Genomic DNA, 26,708 nt, shown 5'->3' with positions numbered 1-26,708 from the left:
AAATTATTTTAAAATTGGGGTGAGACATAGTTTATTAGATATAGGGGTTTATTCTCCATTATGATTCAAAGATTTCCTTATACTTAAAGTGGCGTTCCTTAGAGTGTAAGAACTACTGACTTACTGTCCTTCTAAATAATTGAAAAAAAATTACATTTCCAATACTATTGTTCAGTGAGTTTTTGTTTGGCTTTGTGATTTTTTTTTGCTGGGCTCCCAGCATAAATACAATGCATTTTTAGATGTTAAAGTTACTCAGAATCTGTGTTTACTCTATAGATCCTAATGCTTTTTGGAAGCTTGCAACGACTTTTCCAAATCTGAATTTTTTTTTTCTTTTTAATTCTCTTTCTGCTTGAGAAGAAGCAGTAGGTCATGCCTGGTTCACAATAGACACACATTGTGATTTTTCAGGTGGCATGGTGAGGTATTTTCAAGATATAGTGCCACACAATGAGAGGTGGTACTTTTTTTTTAAAAAAAAAAGGGTGGATAGCCATCTTTTTGTCCTGAACTGTGTAACCTAATTAACATGATGCTTACTGTTTGTCTTTTAACTTAAATTCTAGCTGAAAGTGAACTTAGCTTAGAATTTTTAGCACTTCTACTGAATAAAGACTTGAATACTGATGTGAAGTCATTTGAGTTCTTATTTATATCACGGCTTAGTTTTGGTGTTATCTTTTTTCAAAAAGTGAGTGCAGTGACACACCATAGTGCACCACAACCCAGTTAGTTACTGTCTGCTTGCATGCAGCAGCGTCACTTTCAGTTTCGAAAAAAAAGTCCTTACACTGCTAACTCAATTTGGTTAGAGAAAGTCGTTCCCTTCAGGGGTTTTTGAAGAACAGTTTGTGCCCTCTTTCTTTCTACATGAAGCTTTTGTTAATGGTTTGATCTTGTTTGGAAATACCAGAAATGAAGTCTCCCTGTCAACACTTTAAAAGTTGTGTACATCCTACAAAGGCAGTTAAATGAAATGTCTCTGGTTTTATGAAAGACTCTTTCTGTTGTAGTCCAATTTGCATAAATTGATAATAGTCTTGAATTATAAGAGTCTTTGTTTTATTTGGTTTCTGACACAATCAGAAAGCTAGCTGGATTTGTTAGGGTGTATGTTCTTACAGTAGGGAGGTGAATTTTTCTGTATATGCAGCCATACCTTGATAAGGCATCAAATCTTCATGAAGTTTTCTTCCTTACTTGGTTGAAGAAGTTCATGGCATTCAAAGGTTTAAATAAATGTAAACTATAAATTAAGATAGTTGAAAGAGGAAGATATTTTTTAAACCAGCAGTCATAAACCCCCATCACATGGCACTTGCTCAGTGGGGGTTTTTCTTACATTTTCTCATAAATTCAGCATTGTCTCACTTCTCTATGCAATTTTAATATTTGAAATATGTGCATTTCTAAATTTGAAGGAAAGACACATCAGAACTTCAAAAAAAATCCTTGAGACTTTCCTCATAAATCATGGAGAAAATAGGTACAACCATCTCTCCTGTTTCTTTTATAATCATTGTTAAAGTTTAAACTTGTTATTCAATGTATTCAGCTGTTTAATTTAGACTTTGTACACTGATAGGTCTTGATAAAAGTGTGCTAGCTTTAGATAGATCTTTTGATTTCATATTGAAGTTAGTTGTCTTGATCTGAAGAAAGTTAAGATGGAGTGATTGTCGTGCACTAGAATTGATACTGCTTGTAAAGTTCAGGTCTGCTTCCTAGAAAGCAAAACTGATAGGGAGCAAATGAAAAGACAAGACAGCAAAAAATAGAAAAAGCAATTTCTGCTCCTGTGATTTACTCTAATCACACAGTATGTGTTTTTTATTGACTCTGTGAGGCCTGTCAGATTCGTAGTGCTGTTGAGCTGTTTTGTGTCTTAGATGACCATTGCTTTTAGCTGTTTCAAGTCATGGGTTCACTGTGACCAAAGCTGTGATCTGTTCTTATTCATAAAAAATGAGAAAGCGGGAAAAGTAGAAATTAAGTGGGGAACATATGAAGAAACCAGACAGTGGAAGTGAAGATAGGAACTCAGGTCTTCTGTTTCATTTCATAGTCAGGATTGATATGGACTTGTGCAGAGATGCGATACTGTGTTGTTTGTTTAGCTGATTTTAGTGAGGTTCTGGTTTACTAATGGTACCTGTTTCCTCCTTCTCCAGAACTTGGCTTATTAATTCCTAATTTTATAGCATGTTTGGTCTTAGTCCAGTCCATGGTTTATGTCTGTATGCTTTCTTATTGTTCTCCTTGTCTTCATGTTTTGCTGATTCCCTCCCCACCCTTCCAACATTTTTATATAATTAACACATTATGGTTTTCATTTGTAATATAACTACATCAATATTGATGCTTCCAGTAATAACACTGTATTGGAGTAGAAATAAACCAGTGAAAAATGAACAACTTATGTGTATTAGAAAATATAAATACAGAAAAGCTTTTAGCTGACAACTAGTTTTCACGAATTAAAGTAAGTGTAATTTTAAAGAATATAGTTTTCTTGCTCTTATTTGAGAACTTTTTCAGCTTTTATATAATGCAGGTTAGCTGAGTGTCTGTTAGAAGACTGTTTTACTCTCTGTTATGAAATAAAGTCTAAGAGCTGCCCATGATAAAACTTAATGTTAAAGCATGTATTCCAGGCTCAATGACTATTAATAGAAATTGTATCCTGCTACTGGAAATACCAGTAATTGCTATAGCAAAAGGCAGCCTTGTTTGAATAATGTCCATTTCTGCTTCCTTATGTCACATTGTGTACTCTTTTATTCTTGATTGTAGGTCTTTTTCTTCCTTCAAAATCTGTATAGTTAAACTTCGTTTATTCAGGAGAACTCTTTGCCATGTTTTTCTTATTCATGGGACTAGCTGGAGTATTCTGAGTAGAATAGAGGGCTTTTCATAGTTGTCTTTTGAATATGCACACTATAACTTTGTAGTCTATAAAACGCATAGCATACACTTAATTTATTTATTTTTTTTTTTTTTTCCCCTAAGGCTGATAAAGAATTTGTGTGGTCTCTGTGGAAACATCTGCAAGTGTCAAGCCCAAATCTTACTCAAGCTGTCAGTTTGGTTGTAGAAAGGTGAGTTTAAAGATTTAACATGATTCTAAAACTAAACACACACCCCACCACCCCCACCCCCCGATACCATATTATTTATCTATATAATACAGAACCGTGTAAGATTTTAAAAACGTGTTACAAAGTTCTGTTGTTAAATTTTGTCAAGAGTACCTAGTATTTGTTGCAAGTTTCCTTTTTTGGTGTAACTTGAAGTATACTTCAAAGTCTGTTCTCAGTAAGGTTGCTGTGCTGCAGTTGAATTAAATTTTTAAATTACAAATGTACTGCATATTCTGTTTTTCTATGGAGGGAGCAAAAGGAGGTAAATTACATTTTCTGGTGTCAGAAGTGGTTGCCTAACAGTTACATACCTAAGTCATGTTTATCTACATTCTTAAAGAAGTGAAAGGCTAAGATGTGGTAACAAAGAAACGACTATGCATTTTAATTATTACTCCTCTGAGGATATTAGTGATGGTGATTTCCCTATGGTACTTACATACCATCATCTGAATGCTATAAATGTTAGTTAGTCATCACAGTATGTGATTGGTTTAGAACGCTAATGTTTACAAATTGAGAATTGTTGTAGGCCAAAGATAGGGCGAATGTGACTGAGTTGATAATATGACTATCAGAATTCAAACACTTGATTCTGTTACGGACAAAAGATTTGTCTGTTCTGTCTCTCAGGGTGCTATGAGTTCCCTCTTTTAAAATGGAAAGGAGGACTTTTTTTTTTTTTTTTTTAAAAAAAAAAGTATTTTAACTTATTTAAATGACTTGCCAGTGTTACTTTGGAAGCTTGTCATAGATCCAAGAGGGGTCCTGCCTCCTTTGGGTTCCTGTTCGGTGCTTTGTTCTTGTGAACATACAAAACATACCTTTCATCTTCCTCTTCTGGACTTGATCAGTAAATGTTCTTCCACTTCTGAAAATACAACATTAAGTTCTTTAGCTGAAAGTCCATTCATTATAGTGCAGTCTCATCTTCTGCATTACATAAACCAATGAAAGTTTTGTCCAAAAATAATGGTGTGATCATATAACTAGAGCCAATATTCTAAAGCATTCATATCCAGAGGAAGAAACTGATGGTATAAGCACGTGCAGCTTGTGAGACAGCTGTTACCTGAGAGTTCACATGTGGTCACCTGCGATCGTGTCAAAAAACTTCTGGCTTTGTACTGGTACACTTACGGGCAGAGAATAGCAGCTCAGCTGTTAGGACAGTGTAATAATTTCACACTGCTTGCATGTTTTGATTTGGGAAGCCATTTAAATGTATGAAAAATATTTACAGTGTCCCTCATTTATGTAGAAATACAGATTCTTACAGATTTGTTTAGTGATAAAATTTGGTCAAATTTTCGTGAGGACAGTGATGGTAGTGTTGATCTTCCTTCTTCAAACATCAAAAAATGCAAGAACTGCTTGAAGTATATAAACACAGTATCTAATGTATGTAAACATGTATTTACATGCATATAAGCACGAGTATTTTGAAAAAAAAAAATTTTGTCTTAACAACGTTTTCTAGATAGTTGAGCGATATGGAAAATTTTAGCTCTTCCACATTAAGCTTAATAAGGTAGAAACAGAGATGTTCAGGCTTATTAGCATTTCTATTCATGTTGCGTATAAAATAATCAGGATATTAGGATAAATTGAAGCATAGAGATGTTAGATCTCTGTTGAGATCTCTGTTAGATCTCTGTTGAGATGTAAGGTCTGATCTGTGTATGTGCTTTGCACTTTGTGTAGAGGCTGGTGATTGGTACTCTTAAGTGAAAGTGTGACAACATACTTCCATTAAGGTGCTTGTCTAATTCTGTTCTCTCCTCTTTCAGAAGAACACTGATGCTTTATACCACCTTTCATGCACTCAAGGCTGTATGTCTATATCATACCTTTCCCATGCTTCTCAGAGTTATGGAATTAAGAAAGAAGAAATTCTTCCACATCATCATTTTAGGTGTTACTACCCCAGAGAATCCTGAAGTAGGTTTGGATAAACCCCATTGAGTACATAGGAATTTTGTTAGTCACAACTTTGAACTTTGGGGTTGCTTTGATTTGACAGATGAAGCAATAGTGTGCATTTTTCTCTTTAATTGATGTAGCTTCAGCTCTTTTGCTTGAGAAGAGTCTAATTGCTACTTCGGAAAGAAATTCTAGCCCAACTTTACTTGTGAATTTTCTGCACAACCAAATTACAGCCCCATATATTCTTTCCTCGCTTTTCCAGCTATAACTTTGTGTAGTCTTTTCCTAAGTAGCTTCTGTTTCATGACTGGACTTCTCATCCTTTCAAAAGTTTCTGTCTTAGCCCCTACCTTATAGCAGTATTTTTTTTTCTTTTATTTATATTGATACGTTGTCAGTTTACCTCAGTTCCAACAGTTATAAGCAAAATTATTCTGAAGCATATCACTCAGGGGGTCTGTGCTGCTTACAGCCTGGTTTTCTATATTTTACACAATTGTATGAGACAAGAGCTGGAAATTGAAAATTTACATTGAATCTGATAATAAAAGAGCTTGAGTTTTCTTGAGAGACATTTTTCCCTTCTCATCTATATTAGGAGCAACACTGACCTAACTGTATCCAAGTTGATAATGTTTTCCATCTTGCCCTGGCTTACCAGGAGATTCTGAGAAAGATTCAAACAGAATGAAATGGATTTTATACTTTTGTTGTTTCTGCTTGTGACATGGGTACTACCAATGTTTGCATAGCTCAATTTTTCAGTTTGTTCTTTCCATCAAATATTTCATAACTGAGAAACTTTCAGTGCCCACTAAGTCTCTGTTATAAACTACCTGAGATCAGAAGCCAGCTACCTAATGGAAGCAGACAGAATCTAAGAAAGCATAGTCCTGTGTAGTCTAGATCACATATATAATGAACCAAACGATATTGTCCAGTGGATTTCAGTCTTTATATTGATGAAAGCAACAGCCAGACTTTCTTCAGGAGATTGGTGGTGGGAATAAAAAGATGCAGGTGTGAAAAGACAAAGTGTTCACTTACAACCTTGTACACCCCAGATGTGTGATGAACTGCAAAGAAAATAGATGTTAGGAGAAGTTGAGTGGCAGGACTAGCCATACTAGTCAGGTAGTTTGTATTTGTAGCATTAATTTAAGTTTGTAGCATTAGACAATTCCTTATAATAGACTCTGGCCTGATTAAGAGCCTGTTTGACAGATAGTTCTGAAGGGCCAAGGGGTCCAGGAAGGCTGGAAATTCTTCAAGAAGGAAGGCTTAAAAGGTGCCAGGAGCAAGCTGTCCCCATGTGCCAAAAGATGCTAGTGGGGAGGAAGACTGGCTTTACTGAATAGCGAGCTTTGGCTGGAACTCAGAGAAAAAAAGGAGAGCTTAACTCCTTTGGAAGAAGGGGCAGGCAACTCTGGAGGACTATAAGGATGTTGTGAGGTTATACAGGGCAAAGATTAGAGATCTGAAAGCCCAGCTAGAACTCAGGCTGGCCACAGCTGTAAAAGATAATAAAAAATTTTTTTACAAGTATGTTGGATGCAGGGGTTGAACAGTGCTACGAAGGACGAGGAAAAGGCTGAGGTACTTAATGCTTTTTTTGCCTTGGCCTGTGATACTAAGACCAACTTCCCTCTGGGTACTCAGCCCTCTGAGCCAGAAGACAGGGATAAGGAGGAGCAGAATGCAGTCCTCTCAGAGTCCAGGAGGAAATGGTTAGAGACCTGCTGCTCCACTTAGGCATGCACAATCTATGATGCCAGGTGGGATCCACCGGGGGCTAGTGAGGGAGATGGCAGAGGTCCATCATTTACCAACAGTCCTGGCTAACTAGGGAGGTCCCAGAAGACTAGGGTCAGCCAGTGTGACATCCATTTACAAGAAGGGCAGGAAGGAGGATCTGGGAATCTATAGGGCTGTCAGTGTGACCTCAGTGCAGGGGAAGGTTATGGAGCAGGTCATCCTGAGTGCTGTCATGTGGCACATGGAGGACAACGGGGGTATCAGGCCCAGCCAGCAGGTGTTTATAAAAGGCAGGTCTTGCCTGACGAACCTGATCTCTTTCCACAACAAGATGACCCGCCTAGTGGATGAGGGAAAGGCTGTGGGTGTTGCCTACCTGGACCTTGGTAAAGCCTGCGACACAGTCTCCCACAGCATTTTCCTGGAGAAACTGACTGCTCACGGCTTGCATGGGTGTATTCTATGCTGGGTTGAAAGCTGGGTGGATGGCTGAGCCCAGAGAGTGGTAGTAGACAGAGTTACATCCAGCTGGCAACCAGTCACAAGTGGTGTTCCTCAGGGCTCAGTCCTGGGGCCAGTCCTGTTTAATGTCTTTATTGACGATCTGGACAAGGGGACTGAGTGCACCCTCAGTAAGTTTGCAGGTGACACCAGGCTGGGGGGAGTGTTGCTGTCCTTAGGGCAGGCAGGCTGTGCAGAGGGACCTGGGCAGGCTGGAGCGATGGGCCGAGGCCATTCCTGTGAGGTTCAACAGGGCTCAGTGCCGGGTCCTGCCCTTGGGTCACAACAACCCATGCAAGAGGCCTGGGGCAGAGCAGCAGGAAAGCTGCCTGGTGGAAAAAGACCTGGCAGTGTGCCCAGGTGACCAAGAAGGCATCTTGGCTGGTATCAGATACAGTGTGGCCAGCAGGACCAGGGCAGCGATGGTCCCCCTGTCCTGGGCACTGGTGAGGCCGCACCTCGAACGCTGTGTTCAGGTTTGGGCCCCTCACTGCAAGAGGGACGCTGAGGTGCTGCAGCGTGGCCAGAGAAGGGCAACAGAGCTGGGGAAGGGTCTGGAGCACAAGTCCTATGAGGGAACTGGAGTTGTTTAGCCTTGGGAGGAGGCAGCTCAAGGGGGACCTTATCACTCTACAACTACCTGAAAGGAGGTTGCAGCAGGTGGGGGTAGGTCTGTTCTACCGGTTAACAGGTGATGGGACAGAGGAAACAGCCTTTAGTTGTGCCAGGGGAGGTTTAGATTGAATGTTAGGTAAAATTTCTTCACTGAAAGGGTGGTCAAGCATTGGAACAGGCTGCCCAGGGAGGTGGTTGAGTGACCATCCCTGAAAGCATTTAAGAGGTATGTAGACATGGCACATAGGGACATGATTTAGTGGTGAACTTGGCAGTGTTACGTTTACAGTTGGACTTGATGATCTTAAAGGTCTTTTCCTACCTAAATGATTCTATGATTCTATGGTCTTTTTTCAAATAAACCAGGAAAATGTAAAAGGCATAATTTGGGGGACATAAGGGGGAATTAATAGTAGATTTCCATTATTTGTCTGCTATTTTGAAGTGCTTTCATGGTCCCAAAATAGAAGTTTGCCTGCCCTAAAATTGTGAAAATGTAGCTGGTACCTTTTTATGGCTGTGCTGTTGATTCCTGTAATACACGGATGATATTTTACTTTTCAGCAGTCTTTGCAGTTCTTGCTGGATAACTGTAACTATATTCCCATTTTAATATTCAGATATAAACAAAAAATTATCTTTACTGTGCAAATGAGAAATGCCTTTGGGATATGTAAAAGCCTCCAGGTATTTTCAAACAAGCCATTGTAAAAGTACTACTCATGTTAGTATACTTTCCAGCTACTTTAAATACTATTGATCTCAGTATTATGTAAAGAGCATGCTATTTCTAGTTCACTGCCTTTTGAAACATTCTTTTTTTTATGATGATGAGTTGGGAAAAAAAAAGTGCTAGAAAGTACCTTTTACAGGTAAGTGCATGTGTAAACTCAAATAAATTTGGGATTCAGATGAGAGTATCAAAGATTTTGAAATATTTTTGTAAACTTGAAGATTTTTCTCTTATAAGACATGAAATCTTGAGAGGTCAACTGACTCTGGTTTTTCTGTAGGGCTTCTAGCTGACTCCTTTCATTTCTTCTGGAAGGGACATGTGGTAGGATTCATTAAGGATCAAACTGGCAGTGGTACGAGACATGGTAAATTTAAATGGGGACTATATTTGACTTGCAGATAGTCACATTTGGCAAGCTTGCCTTACATAAATGTTTTTCTACACCTAAATGCTAAATGTGATGTGTCCTGGAAGTCTTAACAAAGAGCAAGAATGGATTTGTCATTGCTGGCCACTCTTAGAAACAGAGGCAACCTTAATGTTAGAGCCAGTGATTAAAGAGTTTTGTTGTTCTTCCTGGGGAGTTACCTGTGTCTAAAGCTGTACAAATGGATAAAAACATGGCTGAAAAGCAGGCAGTCAGAAATAACCAAAGAATTTTTGGAAGGGTAATCACAGGAACCTAGGCTGTGGTTTGCTGCATCCTGTGAATAGCAAATTGTGGAAGAAACATTAAAGAGGTTGACATAGATTCCGTGCTGACTGATGATACACAGATGTACTAAAAATGACAAGTAGTTTTTGTGTAAAAGGATAAGTGAATGTGCTGTATGAATGAGCAATATAGATTGCTGATGTTAATTGAGATTTAATTAAAAAAGCTGTATCTTGCATGTTTTGAAGGGATGATAAATAGCTTTCAGAAGCTTTCTTAAACCACTTACCATTTTACTGTTGTGCAAATTAACAGGAAACAGAATGACAGGAGCAAGGAAGTAAACAAGATCCAAGACATTTTTAAAGGCCATTACCATTTTGTCACTCTGACTTTAAAATAAAGTGGACTCCCTAGTTATTACCACTCAATAAAGTGGACAGAATAATAGAGCATAAGAGTACAACCTTTCTATCTAAGGTCAAATAATTGTGGTTTTTCTACAGTTGATGAAAGTTTAATATCCTGTTTCATTAAAAATTCTCAGAACATTGAACATAAGTCAACATTCCATGGAGAAGAAGGTATTATGCAGGTTGCATGTGTGCATATCTGCATATCGGAGCACAAAATATTGACATGATAATTGCAGTCAAGCCTGATTGAACAGTGGCCTCTGGGAATTCAGCTGGTGTTGTACCAACTGGATGGCTGCTCAGGACACAGTTTGAAATGCAAGGTGCAAGTTAGCACTTTATTCAGCACAGGCAGGCATCATTTAAAAATCCTTGGGGGAAACCCTGGTGATGTGCAGATGTTAAAGCAGTCTGTTCTGAAGTGCTGATATTTTGAACACTGTTAAGAGACTTGTGTATTTTGGATGAAAAATGTTTGCAAAATTATTATGAAAAAATGTCACTATTTTCTTTACTACTGTAGTGTAAAAATATGTTTAGTGTTTTACGTACATTGCTTAAAATAAGAGGCCTTAATAAATCATTTAATGAATTAAATCAATCAAGTCAGAGATGCAAGAAAAATTACTTTTCTGTGATGATGCTTTTCCATTTTGATACATATAATGTAACATAGAACTGTTTCTATAAATAATTTACCAAGGAAATAACTTCATTTTACAGTTTTTCTTTAATTAGGTCTTGAATTCTTGTGTAAAGAAACGAAAATAGTCATGTGCATTTTTTCTATATAAAGAAAACGTGCCTTAGAAAAGTGAAGAATGTGTGGTATGGATTTAAATTCCTTTTTTACTCCATGCTGTCTAAATCTTGTAAAAGTACTGTATGTATGTATTAAAAGAAAAAAAAAAAGTGTGTCAATTACAATTCATTGTGAAGTATAAGGAACTTATAGACTCTGAAGTGAAAATAGTTTCCATTTCATAGTTTATTTTGCTATATTTTTTTATCTTCTTAATAGGTACATGGAAACACAGTAAGGTTTCTAGTCGAAGATTAAGGCACAGGCTCTGTTTCTGCTAACCACTGACTGCAGCCACAGGAATCTGGCTATACACAGTAAATTACAATATTGGTGCCATATTTACAGTAACGTTGACAGTCTGTGCTCTACAATTTCACATTGCACAAGGGCGATTAATTATCTATTTAATACCAACAGAATGTATGCACTTGTGTAAGTCTGTAAAATAGTTGGAGGTTGGAAGACTGGGAGAGATAATTATCAAAATAAATGCTGTGTCACACAAGCTGGTATTTTGTAGCCTTTCTTGTTCTGCAGCCTTTTTTTTCAAAGGAATACCTTTCAAAAGTAACTATTCCTAGAAGCATTTCATTTTTAGTAATATAGGTTTACTGTTAAAATATAGCCTTTGTTCTTTTACCGTACAGCTCAAAATTTGCACCATAACCTTAACTTTATTAGCTAAGGCCAAATTTGTAGCTCCATTTTTTTGTTTGTTTTTTTGAATCCTGCTGTTTGTAAAACTGGAATGACATATTCCATGAAACATGTAAACAGTAAATTAAATTTATTAGTTAAAATTATTTTCATTTAGTTGATGTAAAAATGACATATACAACTCTTAATTACTTTTTCTTGACAAATGGTTAATTGCTTGACTGATTGAGACCTGTGGTAGGATACAAGATGCCTCTTTTCCCGGATGGTTTTTGCTGAAGATTTTAGGAAACATGGTGTTTTGTAAACTTCAGCAAGCTTTTATTTTTTTACAGCCTTAAGGTTTTTCTAGTGCATATTCTGGTTTTGTACCTCATCCATAGTTAAGCGTTTCCTCATAGTCTAATGTTTCATTTTTGACAAGCCATTAAAAATGTGCCAAACCTCAGAAATATTATCAAGTCCTGTTTTGTAGAGCATAGCATGACACAGGAAAGAAAATCATGACACAGGAAAAAAGATCATAACACAGGAAAAATGTTAAGCTTAAGAATATTCTGTCAGTTTCTTCATTTTTTTGGGAAGCTGAATCTCAATAATCTTTGCAGCTAAATACATCTGTGTTAAACATTTAAAATAGGTAGTACTCAGGGGAAAACTGATTGGAGCTTAAAACTTGTACAAATTGACAGCCTCTCTTCACTCCATTTTTCATCCTAAAGAAGTCTGCAGATATTCTTAGCTCACATCATTATTGCTCATCAGTGTTTCTAATTAGCTAAACAGGAGTTTGTCTCGGTCATTGATCATCATCAGCTTCTTGACAGTGCTTGAATTCCACCCCCCCACCCCCTCACCCCCCATATTCCAGTGGACTTTTTAAAAAATATTGTAAATATGTATCAGCTCAGTTAATAAAATTGGTCAAAGATTTTTTCTTAATATTTGTTAGCCTTCTAAAAAAGAGGAGGTGATCTCTGCAAGTCTTATCAAGTCTCATTTCAAGGTTCAACAGCAGATCCAAATATGACGTGTAAGTTCCAGTCGTACTACCATGAGTGTCTGTGGGGAACTGTCCTGTAACAAGCATTGGAAGCTGTCCTATGCCACCAGTAGAAGCTGCTGATAAAAGTTCCATATGAGGTTTCAATTTATGCTTTAGGCTTCTGACAACAATCCATTGTGTGCTTAATTTTTGATAATTAGGATTGGTTTTTTTAGCTATAGGTGGTAACTGGTCAAACTATTTTTGGGGACATTACTACAGCCTGTGCTATCTAGAGAGTCTGAAAGAAAACCTCAGAAAGCCAAGACCCCTTGAATTTACTTTTAAGTTTTCCCCCTCATTGCAGTGGCGATAGATCTGGTTTTATAAACTTGGCCCTTTAGCAGCTTTGTTCAAGGGACTGTTTGACTGAGCATTGGATAAACAGGGAAAATACTGTGTTTAGCTAGAAATGCATTTTGAACCATTGGCTAGTGTGTGCCTGTAAAACAGGCACATTTTTTTGATTCAGCAAAGTCCATTTTTTCTCTTCAAATCCCAGGCTTTATTCTTGAAACCCCTTTTATACAGACTTGGCGTAAAGTCACGGGGCTTCATAAATTTTTGACTACCAGTAACACCAGAATTAGCTGTGCATACTACTTAGTTCTCTAGAGCAGTTTGTTCTTATGTGTGGTTCTTAGCTGCTTTATTCACTTTCTTCCCATTCTTTCTTTACAATACTACCAATAATGAAAAAACAAAAACCCCCAGAACCACCAAACCCCACAACTATAGAGTTCTTTTGAGGCTTGCTCTGGGAAATCTACCTTACCCATCAGGTTTTCAGATCAATTAATGCATTAGAAAACAAGTTTAATAAATTTCTAAGTTGTGATTGCATAGATGAGTTAAGAGGCTAGTTAATTTTCCAGTATTTGTGTTTAATTTGGCCTTGTTTTAGAAAAGGCTGACTTTGTGAGAGGAGATAGCGGTTAGAGGAACTGGGAAGACAATGGTGTATTGTGAATGGCAGATAAAGAATTAGTGGTTAGAACAATGGCTTATTTTAAGTGGAAATATACAATAAAAACAGCTGAATTAAAGTGGAGAGGTAAGTACATCACTGTGGGAACAAAGAACTGATAGTACATGTCGGCCAGCAGTTCAGAATACTTTTGAGGGCCAGAGGCAATGCTATTTAGTGGTTCATGGGGCTTTTGTGTGTGTTTGTTTTATTGTATGATTCTTTCTGTGTCTGCACATTACTGTTTTGTAGTATTTAGTAGTAAAGATCTGCTTTGCTTTTCGTCTTCTGAAGCTCTTAAAATTTTGGATCAAGCAGTTATGCACATGTGTAATCTTAAGTTTGTAAGTTGTCTAGCTGTAATTAAGACCTGAGGAAACTTGGAGTGCTATAATACTTACAGTGTAAACACAGATTAATACAGGTCCCTCACTTTCAGATAAATTACGGTGTAATGTGCTTATGGGAGATACATTCTTCCCAAACTATTTGAGGTTTGTGTACTTCAGCTATTATCTTTGAAAAAGGGTAATTGGTGATAGCCTTTAAGGACCCCACAGCAAAGTAATTAAGTATGAAGAAGCCTTGATATTTTTATACCAGAGCAGCTTTTGGTTCCTTTAAGTTGTGGAATAATGTACAGTACCTATCATGAACCGTATACCTGTTTCAGGAACATGCACAAACTTTAGTGATAAATATTACACAATAATCTGTTTACACGCATTTCTCCTTACTACCTCCTAACTTTTAAAGTTCTTTAATATCTTTCAGTACATTTCATAAGCTTATCAGAAAGTCTTTTACCATTTTTTAAAAAACCTGACTGAGAATGTGATTTCTGTGAACTAGTTATGCATTATAAGCAGGGTGAGTCAGTTTAATTAACTGTCATGTGTTATGAAACCTGTTTGTTGTTTTCGCTCTTGTACTCAATTTTTTATCCTTACATTTTTTTTCAAAGGACATCACGGTGTAACCTTTGGAATACATCAGATAACTTCATATCTTTGCATGGATTTCTGTAATTGCAGTCTATTTAGTTCACTTTTAGTAGATGTTCAAAGAGCAACTATGAAAAACTGGCTGTACTGTGTATTTCACTGCTCATGTCTTCCTAGTAACCTATCATGACAATTCCTTGATGCTTCTGATGCGGGTGATCATATGAGGTCAGGGTCTGATGTGCATTTTCTGTTAAATTTCTGTCTTAGTTAAAATGTTAAATACCTTTCATACATGAAATGTCTTTTGGAATGCTTGTTGAACATTCATTGTCACAGCATTCTCCAGACTATCAAGCTGCAACAAAGTCTTTTACCATCTCATACCAGCACACTCTTCATGCCAGTCCCTCTGCTGCCTTCTCCTAGTCCCTCCTCACCCAGGGTGCACTCTCCCTCTCCTCTCTGCTTCTTCCCTCTCTTTCTTCCTCGGCTGCTCCCTCTTCATTGGCTGCCCAGCGTCTTCCCAGAACCAGCCACAGCTGCACCTTATCTACATTGGCCAACCCACCGCCCCTGAAGCCAGCCCACAGCTGTATGTTTTCAATGCTAAGTAACCCAGCTTCATTCCTCTACAATTCCCCCTTCTTTTTTTTTTTTTTCATCTCTTTAACATTTCATACCTTATGTTTTTAACAATCATCATAGCCTTTTTACAAATATTTTTTTCTTACAGTCCTCTATTATTCCTCTGCAATTTATGGTTTCACTCTTCTGTGATCATTACAGCTCCTGAATTACTTTTTCATGGAAGCAGATTTTTCTAATGCCATACAACTGCTTAAGATCCCATATATTTTTGTTTCTCCTAGCTAACTAATTTAAATAAATGCATTTTCAGCCAGGTTTTTTTTTTTTAACCTTTCTTCCAGTGCTATAACGCACCAGTGCTGCTGCATTTGCAGTAGGAGCATGCTACTTACAGTTATGATGCCTTGAGACCTTGATTTCCAGAAACCTTGCTTAAATTCCATACAATTTTTACTTAATTCTTTATTTACTCACAGTCAGACTGGATACTTTAGTAGTCGTAGAACTTTATTTTAAAAACCATTTTATTGAATGGCCTGTGGAGACAGTGTGGTTTAGCCTTTAAAATCATTGGTAACAGTAGAATATGCAGTAATACATAATAGTGGAGAAATATAATTGCCCATATATCTACTGTCCTTATTGGTCACTGTTCCAAAATACTGCAGCAGATGAAGCCTTTTGTGCACAGCTGGATATTGTCATCTGCTTTTGGTCAGATTTACAGACTCATGGGTAACATTCTGCCTTCCACCTCTGAAATGTTCCCATTTTGCTAGAGCAGAAGTTGCACAAGTAGGACTCTCTGGCTTCCAAGGGTGGCTTGTATCTAGCCATGATGAAAGTTTTTAATTGTGTTGTGAGAGCAGGGGTAATTTGAATGAGTTTCTACTTCTCTGTCACCAGTGGTGCTGGGGATGGCTGAAGTATTTGGCCATTTTTAGGGAATATATGTTTCTCAGACCTTTTGTCACAGGTACTGATAGGAATGTTGTCTTGTGCCAAGGAGTCTCTGTGTATCCTTACTAGCACAGCATTTGTTTTCTTTCTGCTTAGGAACAGAAGCCAGTAAGAGCATCAACATTTTAACACAGTCAAGAAACAGGATAGCAAGGAGAAGTGGTTTATTAAACGAAGCATTAATGACTCATTAGCTGGCTTTCTGTGAAGTGTTGTGGAGATGGTTATAGCCCTGCAGTTATGGACACATAGGCTCAGCTCGTCCCTCTTATCCAAGCTTCTGAGATGTCTTTTTTTTTTTTTCCCCCCCCAGTAAAAGTTACAGGTTTTGCCCTTGTGAAAGACAGTAAAATACTTATCCATGATGTTCAAAAGTGTTGTTTCAGACATAGAAATGCCATGTAGGTGAGAGAAGGACTTCACAAGCCCAAGCAGCTTAGTCGTTCTATATTGCCAAGAAAGGAAAAAAGCATTTTGCTCAGTCTATGGACAAGTAGTTTCTGCATTTGAGACAGATAATCTCAGCTGCTTAAAAATGTATTTTAAGACCTCTTACTTCTGCTTCTTTTTGAACGAAGTTGTGTTAGCTGTTTACAGATGTAATTTGCTGTCACTTGCCATATGGTCTCTGATTAATTCTGCATGGCCTGTCAGTTTCAGATAATTTAATTTTCTATGCTTTTAAATGACATTCATTATCAGGACATGAAAAATTCAAATGATTAACAGCAAATTATGACTAATAAAGTGTCTATTTTTTTGTTTGTTTCCAGAGAAAAGCAGAAAGCTGAAGTCAAGGACAGAAGGGTTTTAGAGATTTTGCAAGCCAAAGACAGCAAAATAGAAACCCTAGAACAGGTTCGTATTATGTTTCAATAGAGCAGTTAAGAAAACCTATCAGTGACATCACATTTTTATTCCTTAAGATGTGAAAATAGTTTGCTGTTGTGCCTTAAGGTGAAAGTTGCAGGTGATTCAGAGATTATAACCTTCCAATAAAGTATTAAACTCTTCTGAGTTGTTGAAAAAGTTGACACTTCACCTAAAAAGTTCCTGTCATTTTATATGAAACTTCTTCAGAAGAGTTTTTATCAACTCATTGTCTTACTTTGCCTGATGGACTAACCTAAACTTGGATTTGGATTTAGAAGAGTTCTATGTTTAGGTTTGTAATGTGCCCATGGTTTGGAAAGTTTTGCCATCCTTAAAAGTATGAAAATAAAACAGTTCTAGAGTAATGAGGACTAAAAATGTAGTATTGTAAAGGCAGTACAGGTTTTTACTTTAGTGTTACTAACCTATAACAGTATTTATTAAGATAACTGTTAACATAAACTATAAAACAATACTGACAAATCCAAAATGTCATATGGAAGTCTTAGGTCATGTGTATTCTCTATTGAACTGTTCACTCAATTTTGAGAGCTGTGTATTAGTAAAAATTAAATGGAAACTATGTATTGAATGAAGCCATTGATAAAAATGGGAAAATATGAGTGCATTTTCTAAATCAAAATAATTATTTGAAAAGTAATCAAAGCTTTTGAGCCCTTCATAGTATTAGAAATACGATACTTGTGAATTCTGACACTAACAAATACTAAAGAAACACAAGAGAAAATAAACATTTCACCTTTTTCTCTGTCAACCTCAAATTACCATCTTTTTAAGAGTATGAGGACAACAGAATATGCTTTTCCATATTATTAAGGATGTTAATAAGAAAAAATGTCATAATTAGACCAAGTGTGATATGGAAGGGGAGAAAAAGAATTGGAATTACTTTGCAGATAATAAAGCTTATAGCAAAAACATGGACAAAGGTTGAGTGTGTGCTTTCAGATGTCTGAATCCTGCAGTTGCTGGAGCTAAAAGGCTGACTTCACAGAATGGTTGAGGTTGGAGGTCATCTGGTCTACCACCCTTGCTCAGGCAGGGTCACCTAGAGCCAGTTGGCCAGGACCATGTCCAGATGGCTTTTGATTATCTCCAGGGATGGAGACTTAACAACCTCTGCAGGCAACCTGTGACAGTGCTTGGTCACATTCACAGTGAAAAACTGTTTCTTGATGTTCAGAGAGAACCTCCTGTGTTTCAGTATGTGTCCATTGCCTCTGGTCCTGTTGGTGGGCACCACTGGAAGGAACCTAGCTCTGTTTGCATCCTCCCTTCAGGTATTTATATGCATCGATGAGATGTCCCCAGAGCCTTCTCTTCTCCAGGCTGAAGACTCCCAGCTCTTTCAGCCTTTCCTTATAGGAGAGATGCTCCAGTATCTAAATCATCTTTTTGATACTTTGCTGGACTCTTTCCAGTAGCTCCATCTCTGTCTTGTACTATGGAGCCCAGAACTGGACACAGGATTCCAGATGTGGCCTCATTAGTGCTGAGTAGAGAGGAAGAATCACCTCCTTCAATCTGCTGGCAATACTTTGCCTAATGCAGCCCAGCATACTATTTGCTATCTTTGATACAGTGGTACTTTGTTGGCACATGGTCAGCCTGTTGTCTGCTGGGACCCGTGGCCCTTTCCTGCAAAGCTGCTTTCCAGCTGGGCATCCCCTGGCATATACTGATGCATCAGCCCCAGCATACAAGGTTGCATAGGCTTCACAATCAGAATGGTTGGGGTTGAAAGGGACTTGTGGAGATGATCTAGTCCAACCCCCGGCTAAAGCAGGTTTACCTAGAGCAGGTTGCGCAGAATCATGTCCAGGCGCTTTTTGAATGTCTCCACAGATGGAGACTCCACAGCCTCTCTGGGCAGCCTGTTGCAGTGCTCCGTCTCCCTCAAAGTAAAAATGTTCTTCCTCGTATTCAGAAGGAAATTCCTGTTTCAGTTTGTGCCCATTGTCCCTTGTACCACTTGCCCCTAGGTACCACTGAAAAGAGCGTGTCCCCATCCTCTTGACACCTGCCCTTGAGGTATTTGTGCACAACGATGAGATCCTCTCAGTCTTCTCTTCTCCAGACTAAACAGGTCCAGCTCTCAGCCCTTCCTCATAAGGAAAATGATCGGGTCCTCTAATCATCTTCGTAGCCCTCCACTGGACCCTCTCCAGTAGCTCCCTGTCTCTCTTGAACTTGGGAGCCCAGCACCCTCCACCCGCTGGCCACGCTCCTCCTGATGCAGCCCACGCTGGCAGCGGCCTTCTTGCCCACCAGGGCACACTGCTGGCCCACGGGCCACTCGGTGTCCTCCAGGCCTCCCAGGCCCTTCCCCGCAGAGCTGCCTGCCAGCAGGTCAGCCCCAGCCTGTGCTGGTGCGTGGGGTCGCTCCCCCCCGGCGCAGGACCCTACCCCTGCCTTTGCTGAGCTTCATGACGCCCCCCCTGCCCCACTGCCCAGCCTGCCGGGCCCCGCCGAACGGCAGCGCAGCCCCCGGGGTATCAGCCGCCCTCCCAGCGCTGTACCACCAGCAAACTCGCTGCGGGCACGCTCTGCCCCTTCACCCAGGGCGCTGGGGGGTGGGCTGAGCAGGACGGGACCCGGTGCTGAGCCCCGGGGCACAGCGCTGGCTGCGGGCCCCCAGCTGGGCTGCGCCGCTGGTCACAGCCCTCTGGGCTCTGCCATCAGCCAGGTCTCAGCCCACCTCCCTGCCCACGCGCCCAGCCCACCCGGCCTGCGCTCACCTGGGGCGGCTGTGGGAGACAGGGGCAAGAGCCTTGCTGGGGACAGAATCTGCTTTTTTGTTGATAGTTACAACTTTAATGCTTATTGTAATGCAGCCCTTTCAAATAGCTTCCCTTAGAGTATCATTGACTAGAAGGATCTGGTGAAGGTCACCAGATAATGTCAATGGCCAGTGTTGCATATAAAAGCTGTGTGCAAAGGTGATGTCATTCTGACCGTCTTACTTCATCCATTTGCTGGGATGCACAGGGTTGAAACAAGAGTAGGATCATTTTCTGAGTTTTTGGAGTGGTTTTGGTGGTTTGGTAATCAAAGGCTGGAGCTGGCATAGAGAACAATGTAGTAAGAAGAATTCTTATTTATTTTGTTTTTCTGGATTCTTTTTTGTTCATCTAATGAGAAAAAGATAGGTTGCCTATGAAACTGTGAGTTTTGACAATAATGATAATGAACGTTTTTTTCTGTAAATTATAGACAGCAAGACTTCAAGGCTGTGTATTGTAGTCTACCAATCTGTTACATCTGGGAAGGTGAGATTATCCAGTCGTCTTCACTGTTGTTTTTGCCCTTCCTTTTCATGCATCATACAGAGATACCAGTTGCAACAATATTAGTTGTATTTATTTACTGGGAATAATAATACTGGGTTATTTATTTACTAGGAATTTCTGAGTGGCCACCAAACACCTGATAGTGTGAATCCATGCTAAGGGAAAAAAGGCGAATAAATAACGTATCTTATAATTCAACATGTATGTAAGCTGATATTGCCGCCAGAAACAACAACAAAACCCTAGGAGGACATGAGATAATTTTTCTTCTCATGTATTCTGCTTAGACTTTGTCCTGACATGCTTAAGAGCCCTTTTAAAATTACTTTAAAAAGGAAGCATATTTTCCACACCCTAGGTGAGATGCAGCTAAGTTAGCTTTATTTGTAATAAGATATATCAACTGTTTGAAGGGTTTCCATTTTAATGTATATTAGTGAAAATAAACAAAAATAAATAATTTTGAAACTTATGACTGAGAAGTAATATGGTCTTTAATCACTTCTGCATAACCGAAACAGGGGAAAAAGGGCTCAAATATTCGTGGGACTGGGACATGTGGTTTTAATTGTAAAAATCAGTGTAAATCAGTTTTGTAGACTTTCTTCTAATGTTGTTGGAACAGAATATCTGTATTGAATTTTTCTCTGCTTTGGTGTGACTTCAGTCTTGTGCACCTTTCCTAAATGACAGTGGTGTAATCTTCATTTTTAGATAAATGTATAAGACTTTTCTTGCCGTGAATTTATCACATAACTGCATACTGTGTTCAAACATTGTTTCATATTTAAAATGTGGAGCATGTAGATGTGTACCATTCAAAGGTTCACATAAATACAATATTAAAGCACTTCATTTTTTGTTTCATATATTTTTGCACATTAATTCAGTACAAAATACATTGCATTGGAGTTTTCCATTGTATTTTCCCCTTTGTTCTTGTTTTTAATTCTTGTCTTTGTAATTGATTGATTCATAACTTTTGGTCTTGAGAGTCACAGCTGTGCCTCATCTGGCATATACATATTTATTCTAAATGCTGTATGGTAAAAATCTTATTTAGTGGCAGACTGCTATACTGATTTTATTACTGTGATTTTTGTTTTGTACCATGGCTCAAAACTCTTGTCTCAGTAGTTATGTATCCTTGCCATATATACATAATTTCTCAGTGTGTTTCAAGCAAAAGAATTTCTGTTACCTTTAAGTGAATAACTCATTATAATTTTAATTATTCTTCTGAAGGCTGATTGCTGCAGATATCTTTTTTTCATTCTCCCTTTTCTTTGGAAATCTTTCCCACCTGGTATATTTAATTTATTTGTGTATGTCTCAAATAGATTACTGGTCCTTTTTTATTCCCCATTTAAAAGGAGGTGAGTTTTTGGGGAGAATGCATTCAAATTTTTGAATTTAAACAATTAGTTAGAGGATAGTATGGGAACAGGGAACTCAGTCTTCTGCCATTCATGCAATAGATAAATTAAAGTATCTTCACCTGTTTTCCTTAGAAAATGAAATTAAAGATGTGTAAAACTAGCAGTAAACCTTTTCTAGAACATTGTTAATTAATTAGGTTTCAATTTTGATTTGGAGGAACTAAAGCTAATCTTTTTGTCCTAGACCTTGTAATGTTTCAAAACCTTATCAACTGATTATACTCCAGAGGGGTTAAAATAGTACTAGCTTGCTTCATTATCTGCATTTGAAAATCTTCAGCTTGCTGTGCAAATCTATATTAAAGCCCCTTTAATGGGTACAATTGAAAGAAGCATAATTCTACCTTCAAGCATTAATTAACTCTAATAAATTATTTTTCTTAACTTTTGTACCTTCACCTGATTGTATTTTTCTTTGTAATAAAATGCTGTTATTACATTAAGACAAATGTATACAGACATTATTGCCATCGAAACACTTTATTTCCAGTAGCATATGACCTTGATTATTGTTGGTTAATGAGGGACATGAGAATAATTTCAGTAATAGGGAGCCTGAATGAATATGTCAGTAGTGATGAGATTATGCAACGTTTATAAACTCCTTGCAAAAAAGTTTCTCCAGTGAATGAGATTTATAGATACTGCAAGTGAAGAACATCTGAGGGCACAGATGTTTTTTTTTCTTTAGAAAGATCATTTTACTCAAGTTGTACCTTGGATTAGCCTTCAGTGGTGAAACCTGTCTGTTTTATGTAGCCCCTTTGAACTGCATCAGTCAATTATCTGATGTCTTTGTGCCTTTCTGCTTGCCATCGTCTAGTTTTCTCATAAAATTAAGGGAAAGAAATCTTGTTAAGGAGCTAGTCCAAGTAAGAAAGAGGGGAGGAAAATATTTATTATTCAAATAGTTGAGTTGCTGATTCTGGTTTATTGATAGAAGGCTACCTGAGGTAGGTGGTGTGATGACTATGGCTAATACCTGTGGGCTTGTTTGTCTGAAGGAATTAATAAGCTGTAAATTACAGTGTACCTTTACAGCTCATTAGTACTTTTGTATGAAGTCCCAGTAGGAATGCTTTCTCTACAAGGTGAAAATGTGTTTATGTGAAGTGGCTTACTCAGTTTTGAGGAAGGAGTTTTCCTATGTAACCTGCAAAAAAGCAGCTATATTGGGTGTTTGTACAGGTGTGCTGTAAAAGCATGCTTCACCTTTTCATTGACTTGTCTGTGTAGGCATGCCTGAAGTTGGCTAAACCTTCTGGATCTTTATTACTCAGGCTTTGTGTTCTCAGTGGTCTTTCCACAAAGAGCCTGAAATGATAGCTGCACTTTATCAGATAAAGTGTAGGAAAGAAACGTGGTGTTTCTTGTCCTCTGCCCATTCCACTGGTTTGAAATGCTAGATTCTTAGGTTAGCATAGCTCAATATTCAAGCCTGGAAAGAAGAGGCAGGTCATCTCTATGATCTCATTCAGCCTCTGGGGAGCTGGGTTCTAGTTCTGGAAATTTCTTGCTCAAGCCAAGTAAGAATATTTACCATGCAGCCAATTAGAGTTACAATTGGATAGCCTTTTTGCTTGAGATAAAATTGGTTTCTAAAGCCATTGGAAACTTTTTACTGTAGAAGAGAGAAACTTCCTAACTGTGTTCAATGTATTACGTGGTTGCTGTAGTGACACAATTTTATTTTTATTTTTTAATTGTGAAGTCAGTATAGTTTTAAGAGGGGGAAGCTGGATTTTATTCCCCCTTTAAAGACATTGTTGATGTGAAACCATATATCATGGCTTCTTACTTGAATACAGGCAGATTTCCTCAAGTTCAGGAAAACTTGCTCCTTAAGAACCAGGTAGCAGAAAGAAGCTTGCAGTGCCCTTTGAGATTAGGTTCTGCCCATACAAATCTGCTGACCACGCTTAGGAAGGAGCTTGTCAAAAAAGTTGATCATAGCAACAGCTGTTCTTTATTTACTACTTCTGATCTGGCAGCATTGATGTATGTGAGTGTAATGAAATATTGCTGTGTCAGGAGTAGATGCTAGTAGGTATCTTTTTCTGCAGATCTCACATAGTTACACATGGTTCCAGAGACGGAGGCTAACTCACTCTGATGACCTTGTATAGGTCTCTTGGAGAAGGAAAGTGTAGGAAAAAACCAACAACCTTGTTCTTCAAGGTTGTGTTCCTCAATGAAGGGGACAGAAAAGCTCATTTTAGCACATTTGTTAGTTTTGGTTTGGAATTAGTAGAGAGAATAGGAGATAAAAAAATACTTTGGGTTTTCTGCTGCCTGACCTAGAGGGCTGAGCTGCTGCTTTCCACAGTTTCAAAATATAGCTGCTAAAAAGAGAGGGAGTAGGGAAAGTATCAATGTATTGCAGGGGCAGAGAATCACTAGACAAAAGAGGAAAGGGGATTTGTTTAGAGCAGCTGATGGTTAAGGTAGTATTAGAACTGTGGCGAGATTGTCAGATTATCTTGTCAGTGTTCACTGTAGTTACCCTGAGAGCTGTCATACCCTCGTTAGAGGAAAGTGGACAGTTAATCTTAAATCTAGCAGATGCATTACTGCAATACGTGCTATACTGGCGGAAGTGCTGTTTTGTTATGAAGCTACAGCTTTTCTTTTTTGGCAGTGCTCTGTCATTTCCAAATTAGAGGTGTGTTTTTGTGAAAAACTGCCCCTATGTATTACCCCATTGCAGGGCAAGGAGCTTCTGTATCCCTTGTTTCAGAGATGGCAAACCTGTTGTGCACGTGCTAGAAACAGTATTTGGCTCCCTTGTCAATGCAAATATGCAGCTGTTGGCAATGCTTGCTTGCACTACACCTGTGCAGCAGAAGGAACCAGCAGAAGGCATACAAAAGATGGTAGGATATTGTAAGTGAAAAGAATAGTGGAGTTTTGTTTTGGGTGGATGAGAGAAGGCATGTTCTACAGTGTAGTTGTAAGAAGCAGCTTGAGTGGAATGACATGGTGCACATCACAAACAAGTTTTGTCAGTGCTGTGACCTGCTTAGCAGATTGATGGCTGAAGATGGTTCCTTTGCTGCCAGTGAAAGTGAAGGGCTAGAGCTGCAAGACTGTTATGTACTAGATAAAGTCACAGTTTATTTCCACCACGTGTTCTAAGAAATTTTGTCGAGTCATTTGATTAAGATAGCCAACTTTGCTGAAGACACCAAATGAATCACATTAGACAAGTCAAAAAGGGCAATAGGGAGCATGGTGTTTATAACACATTATACTGTCTGACCCTACCTTAATCTATGGGTCAGGTGAGAATTCAAGAGCAAGACTGACTAGTGGTCGAGGAATAAGTACATATTCCCTATTTGCAAGATGGATTCAGCTGCTCATATTTCTGGTCTGCTTCTCTGTAGAGCCATACTACTTGATCCTCTTAAAAAAAGAGCTTTACAGAATCTTCATTTTCATTTCTTCCTCCTGCAAAAAGACTGGCCCTTTTTCTCCAGTGCATGAATGGTATGTGAGCACATTTGAATGGACAGTGTTTTAGGGGTGTTTTTCCTTGTATACATCTTTAAGTTACCATGTTTTATTTCACGTGTATTGTTGATAGAAATGGGCACTCAAAAAATCAGTTTGGGAACGGATTTGCAGATGCCTGCTTGCAGGTTCATGCTTCTTTTTCTCAGAAAAAAATCTTTAAGTTGGTTAATTTCAGGGAGTCCTGGAAAGCGTGGGATGGGATAAGGAAGAACAAAACAACTTCTGGTAGTATGAAAATCAAGTGGAATCTATGACTGCTGTTCCCCTCTTTGCAGTTACATTTTTTATTTGTGTAAGATTCTTATAGTGTAAGGCCAGGTGTGAAAAACAGGAATTACTAATAGGATGTGAAGTACATTTTAGTCCAGTGTATGTAAGTTGCTATTTTTCCTTTTTTTTTTCTTGTTAGGAGTCAAGTTGTAAGTTGAATAGTTAACTGTGAATACAGGCATCCTTTGGAAAGATACTGTAGAATCAGTTAGTGTTGTTGGCATTTCACTTTTGGAGCAGTATGGATTTAAAAGTAACTTGTGTTTTATATTTTAACAAGCTAATGTCATTTTCACTGAAAGGGACACCATACAGACTACAAAACACAGCAGATGACTTCTATAACATATGGTTACCTATTCATGAATTATTTACATAGAACTTCGGTTTATCCTACATCTGAAAATAATTAAAGAATCTAATGAATAGTCATGAGATTGAAAGAGAGCAAATTTCTTTTGTTTATTTTTTTTCTTTTGTGTTTTTATTTGGGAGAACTATATGAGAGTGGGAATGTTATTTGTTAAACATGTGTATGAGTGTTCAAGTTGAGAACCATGAGGATTAATAAAGTTGAAAAAAAGTAAAGAGAGATTTGAGAAACCTAATCAAGGAAAGCTATGAAATGTTACTGGCACATTTTTAGTGGTATCTACTTATTGTTCAATCCCTGCTAGGAAAAAAGGAAAGTTGGAAAGGAAGGGAGAAAGTTAAGAGTGTGCTAAATTAACCTGAGCTACTTGGTAGGAGAAAAAGATGATGAAAGGGAGACAATAAACATGTAAATGTTGAAGTAGAAATTTTGAGGAAAAGAAGTTTAAAGAGTAATATTTTCACATTTAAGTTGTAATAAAATAATTTAACAATTTTTGTTTTGCTTAAGATGTCAGGATTTCATTAAAACTAATTTCTTGGTGGGAAAAAACTTCAGTTTTCCATCAGTTCCAGTTATTTTGCTTGTGTTCATTTTTCTTTTTCTTTTGTGGTATATTAGAAGTGTACTACTGCACAGTAAGAGCTTCTGATAAACAGTGTAATGAAGAAAACACAGAATACAATGTTTATTTGTTACTGTGGTTCCTTTTGGTAGTGGAAATTGAATGTGTGTCTCTTGTTGCAGTCATAGATGGACACCTTTAATATTGTGGTGTAGACCTGAGATTTTTCCTGAAGTGCTTCAGCAGACAGTGACAAAACAAGGTGCATTGTTGCATTTCTGTTTCATTAGCAGCAGCACTGAAGTATATGTGTGTCAGCTTTGCATTGCTCTAGAATGATTTTCAGGGATAAATTATAAGTAGTTTGGGTTAAATTCTTGATGTGAAACAAAACCCACTCTTATCTACATTTTATGAATCTGTCTAGAGGCAGGTATGCAATACTGATTCAGTAATGCAACCTGATCAAATTTCAAACTGCAGAACTGTGAGTTGTGTTCCCCAAAAGTAAAAATTTGGAGAACACTTAATCAATAATAGCACGTACAGCTGCTGTTTCATAGTCCTTTCTGCATGCATTTTACGTAGTGGATTAAAAAAATCACTTTCACTGAATACTGGAAGTTAAGTGATGATGTCTGCAAC

General features: G+C 38.1%; 1 protein-coding gene across 4 annotated transcripts in view; it reads left to right on the top strand.

The window, feature by feature from the left end:
• The window catches only part of CNTLN (centlein), a 198,085-nt gene that overhangs the window by 15,049 nt on the left and 156,328 nt on the right, over positions 1–26,708 (top strand). For all 4 annotated transcript variants that reach the window (XM_056324792.1, XM_056324794.1, XM_056324791.1 and 1 more), the window contains 2 exons: positions 3,013–3,101; positions 16,490–16,574. In XM_056324792.1, coding sequence (XP_056180767.1) covers positions 3,013–3,101; positions 16,490–16,574 — 174 coding nt within the window. The remainder of the gene's footprint in view (positions 1–3,012; positions 3,102–16,489; positions 16,575–26,708) is intronic.

The sequence above is a fragment of the Falco biarmicus genome, chromosome Z (assembly GCF_023638135.1).
Source record: "Falco biarmicus isolate bFalBia1 chromosome Z, bFalBia1.pri, whole genome shotgun sequence".
Lineage (NCBI taxonomy): Eukaryota > Metazoa > Chordata > Aves > Falconiformes > Falconidae > Falco > Falco biarmicus.
Note: the sequence above shows the minus strand (reverse complement) of the source record. Positions and strands in the feature narration are given on the sequence as shown.